General features: G+C 35.7%; 1 protein-coding gene across 8 annotated transcripts in view; it reads right to left on the bottom strand.

Moving 5' to 3' along the window:
• CASK (calcium/calmodulin dependent serine protein kinase) overlaps window positions 1–19,200 on the bottom strand; it is a 393,911-nt gene that overhangs the window by 89,578 nt on the left and 285,133 nt on the right. For all 8 annotated transcript variants that reach the window (XM_057537971.1, XM_057537969.1, XM_057537975.1 and 5 more), the window contains exons 10-11: window positions 17,181–17,280; window positions 4,463–4,584 (exon numbers count right to left, since the gene is read on the bottom strand). In XM_057537971.1, the coding sequence (XP_057393954.1) occupies window positions 4,463–4,584; window positions 17,181–17,280 (222 nt within the window). The remainder of the gene's footprint in view (window positions 1–4,462; window positions 4,585–17,180; window positions 17,281–19,200) is intronic.

Below are 19,200 nucleotides of genomic sequence, written 5' to 3' on the forward strand. Positions count from 1 at the left end.
ACTCCAAATTGTATTTTATTAAAATTGAGCTATATATTTCATATACAGACCACCACTGTACCACTGCTTTTAATTTTTGAAACTAGACATATTGGAACAAGCTGGACCAAGCACACTTCTTCCTCAAGCCTCTTTATTTCTCCCCACAAAATGAGAAGCAGCATATGTGTGCCAGGTAGAACTGGTTGAATAGAAAATATTTAGACATTCTAGAACTATTTCTAACTACAGATTATACTAGATGTGTTTTACTAGAAAATTCAAATCAGAAAGCATTTCCTCCCTCAGTGGAACCACAGTATTTCTCCTTTTGTTTTAATGTAAATTCTTTCAATGTGACAGACGTTTTGTTTCCTCCAAACCAATTCTAATAACATTTCTTTGAATTCTGAGCTTGTTACTATTTTAAAGGCATGACTAGAAAAAATAAAGTACTACATAATCTTTTATCTTCCTCAGGAACTTAATCTTGTTTCTTTTTGTCAGCTGAAAAATGATGGCTGCAAACTTAACGATTTTTAGTGTTATTGAATTAATAGGAATTATTTAAATATAATAAAGATATTTCATGAAATGGCTCAGTGGGATTAAGTAGCAATCAAGCCACGGTCCACAAAACTAGGCCACTAGGTGTCACTACTTGGAATTCTTGAAAAGGAACCAACAATGATTCTGTAAAACAATACAATCCAAATCCAAGCATGGGATATGGAATACTAGAAGAAAGAAGAATGAATGGTCAAAGTTTGAAAAGCTTCTTCTCAAGTGTTGGTCATACCATGATCCTTTTTTTTTATGCATACCATAAGTACTGAAGTATTGAAACATTTTTTTTAAAGATTGATTGATTGATTGCTATGTTGGGTCTTCGTTTCTGTGCTAGGGCTTTCTCTAGTTGCGGCAAGCGGGGGCCACTCCTCATCGCGGTGCGCGGGCCTCTCACTATCGCGGCCTCTCTTGTTGTGGAGCACAGGCTCCAGACGCGCAGGCTCAGTAGTTGTGGCTCACGGGCCTAGTTGCTCCACGGCATGTGGGATCTTCCCAGACCAGGGCTCGAACCCGTGTCCCCTGCATTAGCAGGCAGATTCTCAACAACTGCGCCACCAGGGAAGCCCGAAACATTTTTTTAATAGTTAGGTTTCTCTACATGGCAGCCATTTGAACACTTCACTGATCACATTATTGAAATGTAGCCTGTTAACTCTGAAACAAGAGCTTACTGAGACATATTTAAGGGCTGTAGATCATGAGGGCATTATCTCATTCATGACGATTAAGCTTTCATTGAAGGATGGCTCAGTTTGGATCTTCAGAACCAAACGCATCCCAACACTGCCCAGGGTCGGCCTTATAGTCAGTCATTTCAGGAGAGTTCTGGGCTTCACATGTAGTGCTTGTCTGCAAAATTCTGTAAACACGGTGTCTTTTTATTGGGCACAACTCATTTTCAGCCCACCAACTCCTTTTCAAATCAAGATGCATTGGCAGGGCACATACTGATACTACAGACACTTCTTTAAGTGTAATTAATAAAAATTACAAAGGAATATAAATATAATTAATAAAAATCCAAAGGAACTTTAAACATGTTCTTCCTCACTAAAATCTATGAATCTCTTCTGAAGTTGTAACAATGTCTACCCAAGAATGCAGCAGTTATTCAAAATAATTATTTTCAGTGAGGTCTGGCAGCCTGGCTCAGTTCCAAAGTCCAGTCTGTGTCTGAATATCTGCCCCTCCTTGTAGAAACTAGCAATGTTCTTGCATTTCCCCTGCAGTCTCAAGCTTGGTATGCTCAGATACCTTGTTACATTAAGTAAGAAAAACACAACTTTGAAAACTAATTTGGGCTACTCTTAGCCTTTAAATGACAAAAAGTCCTTGATCTAAAGGCCAGTAAATCTTAGCAATGACAACCACTGACTGCACTGAAATAAACCAAATTTCCATGCTCTGCTGCAGCTTCTTTCAAATATCCCACTTACTAGTTCTAGTAAAGGCTGTGACTTCTGCAGAAAATTCACAATTGTCAAAACTTTCTGCATCTGGGACTTCCCTGGCAGTCCAGTGGTTAAGACTATGCACTTCCACTGCAGAGGGCGCAGGTTCGAACCCTGGTTGGGGAACTCCCGCATGCCGTGCTGTGGTGCGGCCAAACAAACAAACAAAAACAAAAAACAAAAAAAACCTTTCTGCATCATATGAAACAATGATAAAGAAGAGTAGATATTTAAATAGCCAATGAAAAGAGGTCAAACTCTAATTCAAATAACACATTAACAATAATAATGATGACAACGAAGGAGGAGAAAATGGAAGGCTAGGAGCTATCCACAAAACAGAACGAATTTCAAGGGCTTTTTGGTGTCCAAGGAAAGTAACAAGTTACTTGAAATAAGCTTAATCTGAAACGTCCTCAAATTACTTAGGATAAATTACACTAAAGAGAAAACCCATTTCCTTATCTTCCTGAGCACATTTTTTATCTTTACTGAAGTATAACTGACAAATACAATTGTAATATATTTAAAGTATACAACATGATGATTTGATAAATGTATACATTGTGAAAGGATTCTCACAATCAAGTTAATTAGCACATCCATAACTTCACATATTTATCTTTTTTTGATGAGAATGCTTAAGTTCTATTCTCTTGGCAAATTTCAATTATAAAATGCGATGTTAACTATAGTCACCACGCTATACATTAGATCCTCTGACCTTATTTATCTTATAACTGAAAGTCTGTACCCTTTTACCAACTTCTCCCCAATTTCCCCCACCTCCCAGCCTGGGCAACCATCATTCCACTTTGTTTCTATGAGTTTGACTTTTTTTTAAGATTACGCACATAACTGATATCATGCAGTATTTGTCTTTCTCTATCTGGCTTATTTCACTTAGTACATTTTAAAACTATTTCCCAGTTCTCTTGCATCTAGGTAAGCATGTAACTAGTACTTGTCAATGGAATATGGACAACTGTAATACAGGCCACTTCCAACCTTGACCCTGCAAAGTTCTCCATTTTTTCTCATCTGCTGGCTGGGTGCAAAGGATGCAGTGGAAGATTCCAAAACCTTGAGAGATGGCAGAATCACAAAGTGGAAGAAGCCTGGATCCCTGAATGCCTCTGTGGAAGAGACTCTTCCTGCTCCTCCCCTCCTCATCTACCTGCATTGGACTGTGATGTGAGAAAGAAATAAACTTCTATTCCGGTAAGCCACTCAAATTTTAGGATTGCATGCTGTAGCAGTTAGTCCTGAATTAATACATACACTATTTAAAAAGCCTAACTAATTAAAAAATAATAATTAATTTGATTTGACCAAATCTATGGATAGAAGCAACTGTTAGATACCTACGACTGCACTTAGTGTGAAGTTGAAACATACTGTGACACTCTTAGCTTAGCTTTTCCCAAACTGGTCCTTACCAATTCGACAGGATTGTGAATAAAAGTTCTCTGCCCAAATTAGTTTGAGAAATGCTATTAGAGTTAATCAGGTTTCTTTGCTATAGGACATCTTAGAGCTGCTATATACTAACACACATTGTGAATCCGTATAAAAGGAATAAAGAATGCAGCATTTTCCAAACTTATATAGTCAATAAATAATTTAACCAATAAACTTAAGATCTACTCCCTGCTCTCGAATGGCAAGACCCACCACTATCTCCCAGAGCAATGCTCTGTAGAATACATTCTGGGAAATTTTGCTTTAGTTTAATCCATGTCATATGGTTGATTAATCAGAGTGAGCACCAAAAAGTTCTAGACATCCCAAAGCAAAATAATTCTCTTATTAAGGGAAGATTTTTCTTGTAAAAAGACTTATATGTACTAGTAGACTAACATGTACACTAAGAAAGTTTTCACTGCTGAAGTTAAGCAAGTTCTATAAGAAAGGTATTTTACTTAAAATGTGACTGAAATGAAGGCAGATGTGAACTGTCAGCTCCTGACTTTTCCTTGTATCTGTCAGTGGAGCCTGCCATATTTAATGATGGAATATATTCTTATGTTTTAAGGAGAAGACACTGAGTTTATGAAAACCAGCAACGTTAAGTATGAAATGTGTATGTGAATACAGTCCATTGCACAATATCTTACTTTTCTTTCTCCTATATTCATGTTTGAGGTGCAATGTTTGAAAACAATGTTTAAAAGCAATAAAAGGTAATCACAGCTAAGATCAATGGATTCTTCTAATAGAAACACATATATAAAATATATAACTTTTTCCACTGTGACTTGTTAGGCTATACTGCATCTGTACCATATATAAGATACTATATTTCAGTTATGAATCTATGATGGATGACTTCCCACTTTTCTCACAGACTCAAGGCAACTGAAAAAGGACTGTTATGATGGACATTTGGATATTCATGTAAAGTAAAACGGTATGGTAAATATTCAATTTACCCAAAAAAATTAATAAAAAGAAAGACTTACATCTAGTAGTGTGTGAAGATGCTGATCCTGGAAAACACTGTGTAGGAAATCTAAGTCCTTTTCACTGCAGTCTGTAAGTGCATGAATTTCTTCCAGGCTGTCCAGCACCTGTGAGACTGCTCCTAAGGGGAACAAACAGAAACAGCCAGTAGAGAAAGTCAGTGTCAAACTAACCTTCATAAGCTAAATGTTACACCTCAGAACTGTGGGCTAACAGACAGAATTTCAAAGGCTCAGGTCTTTACTGAAAAACAGACTTAAATGCGTTTCATATCACTTAAGGATAGAGTATTTGCAGTGAGTTTATGTTCTTAACAATGTATTTGTGTGTTCCTCATTTCTCAAAGTAAATTGAATCTTGTCTTACTTGAATTAAGGAAATTCATCAACTATAACTGAGCTACTAGAAGATCTGGGTGCAGAACGTTTTATCAATACATCAGAAACAGAGTGTGGGTTCCAATGACCCCATGATGTTTTGAAATATTACAGAAGTAACATAGGTGGCCATTTCACACAGGTGCATTCCATCAAGAACGGAAGGCAAAGTCGGCTGTAGATCTGAGGGACAAACCTTCAACTGGGAGCTCCTGCTGTGTAAAATAGGCTTCTTAGGATTTTTAAGGCTCAAACTTAAGTTAAAAATCCCACTCCACTCTTTCTCCTTCCTTTACATACAAAGTCAAGGGAACCAAGTTGTTCTTAGTCTATTGGGCCCCTTTTTATTCAGAGGACAAAGACAAAGGGTAGGTATACTGACTGACACTTTCAAATACCATATTAGATACTAGGGGAAATCATTTTTGCAGGGCAGTGTGGTCACTTTCTTTAAATTTCCTCTAATAACCAGGAATCCAGAGAGGTAGCAGCAGGGAGAAATACACACAGAGTAGTAACAAAGTCACTTAGCCTTAAAGAAATGATTAGCCAATTTTACTTTGCAGACAACATGCACATACACACTTCAGAGAAAGAAAAGCACCCTGAGAGGCTACGCTTCAGAACGTTAGTGTACACAGTGTCAGGGACATTCTAACAATAACTGCCTCACTGCACATGTAACTCTTAGATTCATAGTTTTCAACCAGAAGCAATTTTGCCCCTCAGGGGGACATTTGGCAATGTCTGGAGACACTTTTGGTTGTCACAACTGTGGTGGTGGTCGGAGTGAGGAGATAGGTTGTGCTACTGTCATCTAGTGGGTAGAGGCCTGGGATGCTATTAAACATCCTCCAATGCCCAAGATGGCTCCCCAACAAGAATGAATTATGTAGCCCAAAATATCAATAGTGCTGAAGTAGAGAAACTCTGCTTTACATAAAGATAAAAATCTTGAATCTTTCTGTTCTGGAACTCTATGCTGTTTCTAGTTACTTTTGGTCTTGGACCTCATCCATTCACATGCACTTATTGGTGAGAATGTAAATTAGTACCACTTTTCCAGAAAGCAATCTGGTAATTTATATCAAAGAGCCTTAAAAATGCTCATGCACTTTGATTCAGTAATTCCATTTACAAAAACCTACATTAAGGAAAAAATAGGAAATGTAGAAAAAGCTTTATGTGTAAGGATATCTATCATATAAAATGGATAAATATCTAATAATTAGGGAATGATTACATAAATTATAGAACATCCATATAACGGAATATATAGCCACATGAAAATTGTTTTTGAAGAATTTTAAAGACAGAGAAATCTGCATGATAGATAATTCAAGAAAGCAGAATGCAAAACCTCATAAACTATATATCCCCAATTATAAGTGAAAAAAATATATTTACAAATTCAGAAAAAAACCCCAACAGAATGAAAAATACCAAAAAGGTAATAGTAGTTATGTTTATTTTCCTATTAATACTTCATTCTGTTTTTGTCCATATGTTCCAAGGTTTCTACAATGGACAAAAAAAAAGCTGCTATATAAGCAACTGCTTTTTGCAGTATTTAATTACGTTAAAAATCTGGGGCTTAAGACACACATCAAGTGGTTATCCACATGGAAATTACTGTAGCTAACTTTTTAAAAATTTGACTTTTTATTTTGAGATAATTTTAGATTAACATGCAGTTGTAAGAAATAGTACAGAAAGAGCTCATGTAACCTTCACCCAGGTTCCCCCAATGGTAACATCTTATAAAATTGTCATATATCATAACCAGGATATTGACATTGATATAGTCAAGCTACAGAATATTTCCATCACCACAAGGATCCTTCATGTTACCCTTTTATAACTGCAATAATTTCCCTCCTGCCCTTCCCCCTCCTAACCCCTGGCAACTACTAACCTGTTCTCCATTTCTATAAATTTGTCATTTCAAGGATGCTATATAAATGCAACAATACAGTATGTAACCTTTGGGGACTGGCTTTTTTGACTCAGCATAATTCTCTGGAGATTCATCCAGGTTGTTGCATATATCAATAGTTTAATCCTTTTTATTCTTGGGTAGTATTCCATGGCAGGGAGGTACCACAATTTCTTTTTCCCCCCACCATGGTCACCCACCCTTTGGAAAAGGGTATTTTATTTTATTTATTTTTTAAAGATCTTTATTGGAGTATAATTGCTTTACAATGGTGTGTTAGTTTCTGCTGTATAACAAAGTGAATCAGCAATACGTATACATATATCCCTATAACCCCTCCCTCTTGCGTCTCCCTCCCACCCTCCCTATCCCACCCCTCTAGGTGATCACAAAGCACCGAGCTGATCTCCTTGTGCTATGCGGCTGCTTCCCACTAGCTATCTATTTTACATTTGATAGTGTATATATGTCCATGCCACTCTCTCACTTCGTCCCAGCTTACCCTTGCCCCTCCCCATGTCCTCAAGTCCATTCTCTACATTTGCGTCTTTATTCCTGTCCTGCCCCTAGGTTCTTCAGAACCTTTTTTTTTTTCTGATTCCATATATATGTGTTAGCATACGGTATTTGTTTTTCTCTTTCTGACTTACTTCACTCTGTATAACAGACTCTAGGTCCATCCACCTCACTACAAGTAACTCAATTTCGTTTCTTTTTATGGCTGAGTAATATTCCATTGTATATATGTGCCACATCTTCTTTATCCATTCATCTGTCGATGGACACTTAGGTTGCTTCCATGTCCTGGCTATTGTAAATAGAGCTGCAATGAACATTGTGGGGATGTACCACAATTTGATCATTCATCTGTTGATGGGGCTGTGGATACTTTTAAATTTTGAATAATTACACATACCAGGCTATTGGTATTCTTTCATTGAAAATATTAAGTGGATACTAAGTGGAATAAAAAAGGTACAAGGCAGAAACCAGTCCTCATTTCCCCTGCTATTCCTGAAAATGTATTAACCTAATCCACTTCCTTCTACCTGCTCTTCTCAGGACTTTTACTTTGTTCTGAGTAGGAAAAAAAAATCTGGAAATTAGTTAAAAGTCAGCTCTCTTGTCCCTTATTAAAAGCCTTGGAAAGCAAGATATGATGTAAAGATATTAGTCCCAAATATCCCACTGAGCCCCTGACCCCAGCACATCATCAACAGGAGAATTAAATGATGCCAGGTTTATAAAGTTACTAAAGCTAGTTCTAAGCTTCTGGATTAACTGCAACAACAAAAATATTAATGAAATGTGGGGTTTTTTTGTATATTAAAAAAATTCAACAGATAGCACAGAAAGCTAATGATCATTTTCACTTAGTTACCTTAGTGGAATCTTATCTAGTTTTTATTGTCTCTATCCAGCACTGCTTATGCTGATATATAATCTAGGTAGTAGTTTATTAATACTATAAGATTAAAATAAAACAACCTTGTATCTAGCGAATACTAAGATGGAAAGTCTAACCACTGGGAAGCAATTTTGGCTGTACCCGATCAGGGACGTATCATTTGTTGGTCTGTGAATTCCCAAAGCTCTGCAATTCCTGTCCTACCAGCACTACCCTACGTTTGCATTTGCTCACTCTTCGTTTCTGTGCTGTGAGGTCCTCAAGGCAGGTGGATATTTGATCCATTTTATTACATCCACAAAGTATGCCTTGAATTAATTAAGTACCAAAGAAACAATAATAGCAGCTCCCAATTAGTAAGTGTTTGTTATGGGTCAGGCATATCCCCAGGACAACACAGTAAAGTAAATATAGTACCTGACCTTTCCAGATGATAGGGAACTGAGGTTCAGAGAGGTCAAGGAAGGCCACAGCTGAAGTGGTACAGCCAGGAATCAACCCCAGTGTGTCTGGATCCAAAGTGTATGCTCTTCTTGACTTACTACAGTAACTGGCCGTACTAGGAAACATAGGGGGGAACCTTCAACAAGAAGTGACGTGTGGTTTATGCATGGTTATGGAGGTTAGAAAAGAACTTGAACCCTACTGGGCCAGACAATAACCAAAACCTTTACCAAATGTTCCTGCTTTTTGCCAGGTGTGAGGCAGGGGCTTCAGGGAAAACAGGTATGATCCCTGGTCTCAAGGAAGGGGCTCTCAGGCTGGTGTGTGAAGTAGGCATACTATGCCCTGAAGCAAACAATAGAGGAGAGATAAAAAATAAAGTGGTACAGAAATAGGGCTGCCCAGGGAGGAGCTGGGACAGTCTCAGAGAAGAGGTGGATTAGCAGGAATTCAACACCTCCACCTAGGTTTCCAATCTGCTCTGGCAGACCCAGTGGATGCTTTGCTGGAAAGCACAAAGGCATCTATTGCCTGTGTCTCTAGTAGGCAAGACCCACCAGGTCAACAGGTCTATTTAATTTCCTTGGATCTGTCACCTTTTCTGAACTGATTTATAGTCTTATCTTGTACCCAAATGTGATTAACTTTGTAGGTTTTCAATCATGAAGGGAAGCATTTCCACAGGTGTACTCAAGTTGCCTATTTCAAGCTCTGAAAAGTGCCCCTAATTTAAAGTTTCTGGAATTAGCTAGGAAAATTACAGTTTTTATTCAATTTCTCCTTTGTCTTTTCATATTGAATAAACATATATATTTGGTCTAACCTCAAAATCTTTCTTTACCCTTGATCGTTTTAACACTTCCTACTGACACCTCTTCTAGGTTTCGTTATTTCCTTGAGTATGACCAGCAGAACCATATCTCACAGATGCGTACGATTGATATCCGCAGTTCAACACCAAGCCCATGTAAAAATCTCATAATTTTTCAATTCATTATAAAATATAAATGTACACAAAGACATTTCTGGGGCTTTTCCATTGCTATTGTTTTAAACACAGAGGCAGTAGTAATAATTAATACAACACAACACAACACACACAAGCTCTTAAGCTGTTACTAGTATTTATTTTGCTGATCAATACTGTCATATATGAAAGAGCTATTGACTTTCCTCAAAAACTGAAAAGGATGTTTTTCTCTATAAAACCGCTGAATAAACTTGTAACTGTCTTAAAAAAAAACCACAGTAGTACATAAGTTCACCTCAGAGGGCAATTTATCTAATGGCAGGACTGTAGGTATTCTATTCACTTTTGTATTCCAGGCTGCATTTTGCAGCATGCTTTGTACAAAAAGACACAATAAAATAGGTTCGATTAAAATGATTGATTGTTTTCTGAGCAAATTCTAAAGAATTGCAAATAAAATATTATAATGAGAAATATGTAACCACTGAAAACAGTTTATTTTACAGCAGTTTCCTCAAAGTCACAATGAAAATTATTTTAATACTTATATTTGTGTAACAGCTTATAATTTCCAAAGTGCTTTTCACACTTATTATCTTATGTGATTCCACAATAACCCTGTCCTGTAGACACGTGTATTTATATTTGAAACATCAGACGCTCATTGGGGTTAAATGACTGTGGAGCCACAGCAGTGAGTGCGAGAGTGAGTCTTAGAACCCAGGTCTCTAACACCGAGTCCTTCCACTACAGACTGGTCCCTCCTGAAACCATGTTTTACCCTCAGCAACACACCTGAATAATGTGCATTTGGTAATGAGATGATATCCAATTTCTATTTTCTTTTTGATCTGAATTTTGTTTACCATATAAGGTTTATTTTCTTAGGCTTTGGTCCAAACTTTCACAATGATAAAGTTATTAGAAAGTAATCAAGCCCTGTCTTCAGAATAGTATTTTGCTTTAACTTTTGCATAATTCATTTGGTAATCAAGTTTGTATCTAAAAATTAGGTGGATAATCATACATTTTAACTTTGAACATTTCTACTTTTTCCAAGAATCTCACTGATACTTTCTAAAAAGTTTTCTACTACTGTTATGAAGTAATAATCAAAAGAAGCATAAATACGTCACCTGTTTTAAAAATGTTTTCTGAGTCTATTTCTTTAAAGAGAAATATGCTTTAAAGGTCAATAAAACTTTGAGTCTAGAACAGTTTCATTACAAGAGTGGAAAAGTCTCATAAAAAAGTTGACTGAGTAAAAATAACCTGAAAGGAGGACAGAAAAATAAATAGTAGAATGTTTAAAACGTTCTCAGTGTCAAAGTAGGTTGAGTCTGTCTTAAAACTATTTCCCCCTAGCTTTACTATGAAAAGTTTCAAACATATGGAAAGTTGAGAGAACTGTACTCACCACCTAGATTCTACAATTAACAGTTTGTGATATTTGCTTTATCACATATCTATCCACACATCAATTCATCTTATTTTTCATTCATCTCAAAATAAGTGGCAGATGGTCAACATCAGTACACTTCACCTCTAAGTACATCAGCATAGATTTTAATACTTCTCTCCCTCTCTCTCTCACGTAAAATTTACATAGAGTGAAATGCACAAATCTTAAGTGTACCATTCAATGAGTTTTGATAAATGTATACACTGCATACATCTGATAAACCGCATATACACCCATGTATGCAGTTATTTCAGCAACAAAGATTTGTATGTGTATATTTAAAAAATTATATGTATAGCTATAAAACCTAATATTACTGAGCAAATTCAGCATCTCAATCTAGTCTAGTTTCTCCTGAAGAGTTATCAATAACCTCTCTTTCCTATTACATTAGCAGTCCTATTTATATAACACTGAATCAGTACACATACATTCATATCACCCACTCAATCAAAGCCCTTCCTTGCAAGCACAGTAGCATTAAAAAAAAATATGCTTACTAAGGTAGAATTAAGTTAAAATTCATCAATTTAGGTGTACATTTTCATCACTCCACAAAAGTTCCTTCTTGTCCCTTTACAGTCAATCTCTTCCCCCTACCCCTACCCCGGGACAACAGGTTTTATTCCCACTGTACAAAGCAAATCCTGGTTATCAGTCAAGTTATAAGCAATAGTGAATCCTGTAATGAAAATTGTATTTTGGACTTAAGCATCTGTGCTATATCCAATTCAAGTTATGAAAACTTACACATGGTGATAAATGCTTTAGATTCTTTATGTATAGATTATAGTGCAGATGCCTTAAAATTTATTAGTTAAAAGAAGTAAAAACTCTGCAAATGTATTCTGTCAGAGTACAGATACCATAATTCTAATGCCATTTTACTTGTTAAAACAATCTGTATTTCCAAATAGCAACATCGTTGGGCACAAATTTGTCAAAGTACTTTAAATAACATTCTGCTGGTTGTTAAGTGCCCATTCATATAAGGCCTTACAACTAAGGAAAAGCACTACTTGATACCTCCAAGATGCTTTCATTCCCAAATGACACAATAGGTCTGCTGATTGAAAAAAAAAAAAAAAGGAGAGGGGTACTAAATCTGGAGAAACAAAAACAGTTACAAATGGGAAGTGTCTTACATTCCAATGGTCATTAACTTGTACATAGTGGGCAGCCTCTGAGATGGCCCCCAAGATCCCTGACTCCTGATATTCACGCCCTTATATAATCAATTCTTTCCCTGGAGTGTAGGCTGGACTTATTAACTCACTTGTAACAAGCACAAGAGGGCAGAAGTGATAGGATGTCACTTCTGAGATCAGGTTATAAGGACTGTGGCTTCTGTCTTGGGTGCTCTCTCTTACTTTTGCCCTCTCTCTTTGATCATCTGTGCCAGGGTTAGCAAGCTTCTAGGTTGTGAGCAGCCTTATGGAGAGGCCCAACAGTCCGTGAGGAACTGAAGCCTGTCAACCCCCATGTGAGTGAGCATGGAAGAGGATTTCCCCTACAGTTGGGCCTTCAAATGAGATCACAGCTCTGGACGACATCTTGACTGCAGTGTCATGAGAGATCTTGAGCCAGAGGTACTCAGCTAAGCCATGCTCAGATTCCTGACCAATAGAAACTGTTAGATGATAAATGCTGTTTTGAGCTTATTCATTAGAGAGCAACAGATAACTAACATACTATGAGATTTTTATATTAAATTGGCTGCAATTTGAGGTACAAGTAATTAATGCAAGAAAGTGTGGCAATGAATTTAATTAGTAGCACCCAGATTTTCTATTTATCTTTGTCTCTTATATACTTTCCCCCCAGTAAGCACAATGTTGAGGTAAAGATTTATTCTGTTATTTTAATTGAAATTATTATTGCGATAATTGGAGATTTATATGCAGTTGTAAGAAATAATACAGAGATCCCTTGCATACTTTGCTCGGTTTCCTCACTGGTAACTTTTTACAAAACATAGTGTAATATCACAACCAGAATACTGACATTGATACAATCCACCCATCTCATTTAGATTGCCTTAGTTTTACTAATACTCATTAGTGTGTATGTAATTTCTTACATACTTTTTACTTTACTATTCTCACATACTCAAATTATATCCCTTTGTAATGAAAATCTAGCCATTACATTATTCTTTATAAATGTTCTTTCTGATGGTAGAAGTTGTTATGAGACATGAATCCAGGAGTTTATTTCACAGCTCCATGTCAATAAGCTAAAAATAGAGTCAGTAACAGAGTAAAAAAAACTGCTTATAGATTATATAACTGTTAAAGGAACGTTCACTTACCCTGAAAGTTTTCTTGAAAGCAAACTATAAAATAAATTGTTAGCCTTTCCCTGGAATTAATGTATTTGTGCTTGAAATTCAGATGTGAAATAATATTAAGTGCACTGAAAATTTTAACACTGCCTCTTTTTCCTCTTGTGAAAGAAGTAAGAAGTTAGTATTATTTGTGTAACAATGCTTCAGGAAATCAATATATCCAAGTTTTTATTGTACGGTCAAGCAGTGTTAAAATTCATAAATAAACATCTAAGCAGAAACAGCCAAGGAAAAAGTCAAGCTGATTATGAACCATGCAAAGCCAAACACTTTTGCATAAAAGATAAACCTTAGAGGAAAGCAAAGGGATACCTACTTTCTGCTGCTAGAAGTCCTAGGAGGAAGGCAGCATATGGACAAACAACAAACAGTATGATTTTAGAGCAAGCGGGTTATCAAGCCACAGTTGGGCCCAGTAGATGAGCCACAAGAAGCATGGTCTCTTAGCTGAGCCCAAAGTGAGCCCTTGTGTTCCATGAGAACATCCCCTGTGTTCTGATTCTGACTTCTTTGATTTGAAAGACAAGAACAGAATATTTCCACTTTGTTAAGTAACAAAGCAACAATACACTGTTTATCTTAAGATTAAACCTAACAAATTCTAGAGAATGTATAATGGACTAATTTCAATAATCAAAATAGGAAAAAAATCTCTTATATAAACATTATTTTACAATGTAAACAGCATACCTAAATATGTTAAACTCTTCTTTAGATGACAAACTGATTCATTTTAAATTATTTTTTCCACTGTTAATGAAAGGCTCTGTTAAATTATTTTTTAAAAATTAAAATTATGATTTTGAATAGAATTTGCGGGGAGGAAAATAGGATTGCCAGCTTTTAATTTTGTCAAGCAAGGTCATTAAGAAAAAAAATTTAACAAACTACCATTTACTATCATTTCACAGAAAGAATAGAAAAGGCATTATCTAAAGATGAAAAACAGTCCATCTCAAGAAAGGACAGTTGGTGACCTTATACTGTTCTCTCTCTAACTCCTCCTTCCCCACTCCCTCACCCCTGCCCTACAAGCACATGCTTTATGATCACTTCTTTCTTTTTGACATGGGCTTTCTGGAAGAACATTCAGGTAAAGATGAAAAGTGCTTTATGTTTTGTACTGTAAAACAAACCCATGCAAATTTGAACAGAAAGGCAGTGGAAAGGATAACATTGGGAACTTAAAATAAATGATGGAGGATTAAAGGGCTAGGATTAAACAGAGAAGAATTTAGGCTTAAAATTAATGAAAATATTAAAAATAAAAATGCATTGAAAAATGAAAATATAGATGTGTTAACTTATGTAAGTATAAAGCCCTTATATGAGTCTAGATAAAACATCATAGTCTTTCTGCAACTAACCATACAACCATTGCTGTTAGTTGCAGTAAAGGAAATTTGCAAAGACAGATATTTGATAAATAATGCTGACAATAATAGATAATGCCTCCCTTTAAATGGCCTAGTATTAAAAGTTAATTTTAGGAACATATGATAATTCCTGATAGCCATGTGAAGTTTAGGAAAACATTACAATTTTCTTCAAAAATTTCCTTTGTCTTTGACATCTGACTATATAAAAATTTCCTCTTCATTTAGGGTAGGTAATCAGACACTTACACCACATAACAATTTTATCTTTTATTGATAGCAGCTGGACAGTGCCCTCAAAAATATTTTAGAGACATTTAGCACATCGAATGAAGATACAGACTGCTTGCAGGATCGTTAAGATCCAGAAACTTAAAAAAAAAAAAAAAAAGGCATAGGGTGAGACTACAGGAAAGGGAAGCAATATATGCAAAATTGTGAACAACTCATTTGAGGGTTTGCAGGCTACCCACAAGACAGTGTGAGAAATTTCTTTTTTTAAAAAGCAAGTACTGTAATCAGAAACTATTTCAACCATATCGTTTAGAGATTGTACTAAAAAAAAACAGAAAAAAATTGGGCAATAAAAATGTATTTAGCAGAAAATAAGCATAACTATAGACAATTCCTTTTCCTAAAAGAAAAATCCAGCTCTTCACAGAAAGGAATACTTAAGAGCTCATTAAAGTCTTGCTAAGCAGAGGTAAATATTAAGGGGCAACATTAAAGATTAGGTCTATGAAGCTGTTGCAAGGCCCATCCTGCTCTCTTCCCATTTCTAAAGATGAAAATGGCATTAGAGATATTGACCCAAAATCTCTAAATATATTCCAAGCATGTGACTATATCATGTAGCCACAGTACAACATAAAACTGTTACTAGAGTCACTCCCCCTAGAAAGGGTTAACTGTAATCTGAGTGTGAGGAAGGAAGAAGGAGGTTTGAGCTAACAATAACAGAAAGCTACAAAATGGAGGGAACAAAATGGACCGGAAGAAAAAAAGACAGATGTGAAACAATAGGGAGCGGTGGGGAATATACCTATAACACAACTACGGCCTTGCCTTTCCTGTGGGAAGGACTCTGGATAATGACCAAGTCAGCACAAGAGGAAAAGAGCAAGTCCTCCTCAGAGTCTCTTCTCTAAGATTCCCATTTATGAATGCTTTTGGAAATCACCTTCACTCAAAAGAGGAAGATTCACATCCCAATTGGTAAAGGTCAAAATAAGGAACTATATAGCTGCTGGAATGGGAAATTTGATCCTGTTATTTTGCATAAGGTATAAGCACATACCAATTGGTAAGAAACTCTCTGTGTGTATATGCGTATGTGAGCAGGTATGTGCACATACGTGTATAACAGAGGAAGGAAGAAGCATAAATACTGACAAATGCTCATGGTTCCAACATGTAAGAAGCTTAGCACATCCATTCTTCCTATATGGCTACCGGTGAAGGACAAACAACTCATGCTTTAGGAAGGGCCCTGGGCCTTGATTCCAATGCTGATGCACGAATATTGAATGAGCCAGTCCGAGAGTACAAAAATCAAATCACTAGCGCAAAGTCAACCACATGACAAATACTGAGTAATTCTAATGAAAGAAAGAAAAGTTGAGGCCAGAGGACATATGATATAGGAGTTAAGTAAATAAATACGCAAATAAAAATTTAAAACTGTAACACATATACATGCATTTACATATACATATAAATGGGTCCTATGTATTTTTAGTAAATAATCCTTGAGAATACCTCACTGGTAAGATGGAAATCTGAGCATTTTATAAAATAATTTTGTGAACATTAGTGGGTTTTTTCAGTAGTACCTATATACATTTCATCAAAATAGGCAATTCTTCTTCTATGTTCCTCTCCCTTGAATGCTTGTGTAGACTTGCTATAGACTTTATAAAAAGAGATGAACCTGTAAATTGTTTCTAGAGATAATTCACAAGACAGCTTTACATTGAAAGATTCAATTAAAAGCAGCGTTGTTCCAAAGTCTGATCTGCTACAGTTGACATGGGGAAAATCTTACATCGGAAATTTTTGTTGAGGTAGAAGGTAATCACAAAGATTCAGAAAGACTGACTACAAATGTTGGATTGGATGAAGTGCAGTGTTGGGTCTGGAGGGGGGAAAGGGGAAGAAGTATTTCCGAGATTAAAAAAAAAAGTGAAATGTCGGTTTGGAGCAGTAGGGGAAAGCAATTTCAGTATTAAAATGAAAAGGAATCAGACACATGTGGATGGAATTTGGCTGCTGACAAACTTCCTTAGAATCCCATGGAGGATCTGACTAGATTCACAGAAAAAGTTTATTCATAATGGAAGAGAAAGGATGTAGACACTAAATGATTCACACTGGTGAATGAATGAATGATTCAATTACCTGAGGAGGTAGGGTCTTCGGAGAAATCTGGCAACTCTTCAGGGGGATCCCCATAGAATGAGTTGAATTTGTGACTTGACACAGCTGCTAGTACTGCACCCTAAAGCAAAGAGATGAAAAAATATATATATTTTTTTAAAAATTTTGTTTTTGTTTTTGTTTTTGGCCATGCTGCGCAGCTTGTGGGATCTTAGTTCCCTGACCAGGTATTGAACCCAGGCCCTTGTCAGTGAAAAGTGTGGAGTCCTAACCAATGGACTGCCAGGGAAGTCCTGAAAAATATATATTGATATTATTAAAAGAAATACAATAAACAACAAGGTCCTACTGTATAGCACAGAGAACTATATTCAATATCCTAAGATAAACCATAATGGAAAAGAATATAAAAAAAGAGAATGTATATATGTATAACTGAATCACTTTGCTGTACAGTAGAAATTAACACATTGTAAATCACCTATACTTCAATAAAAAATATTGATAAAAAAGAAATACATAAATACAAAAAAGTTAATTACCAAATATTTATTTAAGAATTATTCAGAAGGTCAAATATATAGGAGATGATAGCTAGAAAAGAGGTGGTTTTAAATAATTTTGGATTCCTTTAGATAAATCACACACGCACATACCAGACAAACACTGTTGGGGATTGTAAAAGTATATGAAACCATTTACATCTTGAACTTAAACATATACTAGACAATGAAATATTCTGCAGTCACTATAAAATGATGCTGCAGAAGAGTGTTTACTGAAATAATAAGGTGTCTGTGATGAATTACACAAAAAAAGGTTTTAAAAAATCTGTAGTAGTATGATCTTATTTTTGAAAAAAAAGTTAATAAAGATATAAAAGACCGAATATATACGAAAATGTTAATAGTATTAATTATCCCTGGGTAGTAGGAATGTGAGTCATTTTTCTTTTTTTAAATTTTTTTTCCTTTCTTTTTGATATTAATAATGACTATGTGTTACTCTTGTACAGTATTCTCACTCAGGCCACCCAGCAGAATCAACTACATGTTGACTCTTCTAAACCACATGCACAGCCTCCCTTGATTCCTAGTTGAGAAACACTGTCATGTTGAGTCCATGATATCCCTTAAGATTATTGGGTAGAAAAATGTTGGGAATTATTGTTTCAGTAACAATAAGAACGATAAAAGTTATTTTGTATGTGTTGAATCACGTGAGTGTTAGGTGTAGGTTAGAATCACGTGAGTGTTAGGTGTAGGTCAGAATATCCAGGTGTGTTCCTGGGCTCTGCCACTTTCCATCTGCATGACCTTACTTGATTTAATCATTTAACCTCTTAAGGTTTTCTCATTTGTAAAGTGAGGATATTAAAACTGACATAGCTTACCTTACGTGATTGTCAAAAGTCGTAATGTTTATGAAAGTGCTTTGCAAAGCATAAAGCATTTTGTAAGTGCAAATTATTACTAACCCTACTAATATGTAGCTAGAACCTGAGTAGAGCCTTTGCTGCTTTAGGGAGAATTGCTCACTTACGTAGTCTAAGTATCATATCACCCTAGTAGTCTAAGTGTAAAGAAGCTTAAGTCTAAATTTTAAATATTGAACTCTTAGATTTTTCTGAAAAGAAAGATCAATCTTTTGTGTATACAGGTATTTATTAAATTTCATTAATAATCACAATAATAATAAAATTATTAATAATTACTAATAATTCTAATAACATTATTAATGGAAACACATTTCTACAAGGTTCATTTTTTTGGGGGTGGTTATGTTAGGGTTTCTTTCTACAAATATAAACTGAAAAAGAGCAAATATAAACAGAAAGGGAAGAGCAAAAAGTCGAGAAGTGATCTTGATGATACCATTCCAGGCAACTTTTTTAGATTTCCAATAGTCCGGGGTTAATGCATGAGAGGTTCTTATGCAGAATTTTATGGTCAGCTACCATGATGAAAAAAATAGTACTGAATGTTGAGTTCTTCTTTCTGTAGTAGAAGCTTATTTCACTTTACATATTATACATGTTCCC

The sequence above is a fragment of the Balaenoptera acutorostrata genome, chromosome X (assembly GCF_949987535.1).
Source record: "Balaenoptera acutorostrata chromosome X, mBalAcu1.1, whole genome shotgun sequence".
Lineage (NCBI taxonomy): Eukaryota > Metazoa > Chordata > Mammalia > Artiodactyla > Balaenopteridae > Balaenoptera > Balaenoptera acutorostrata.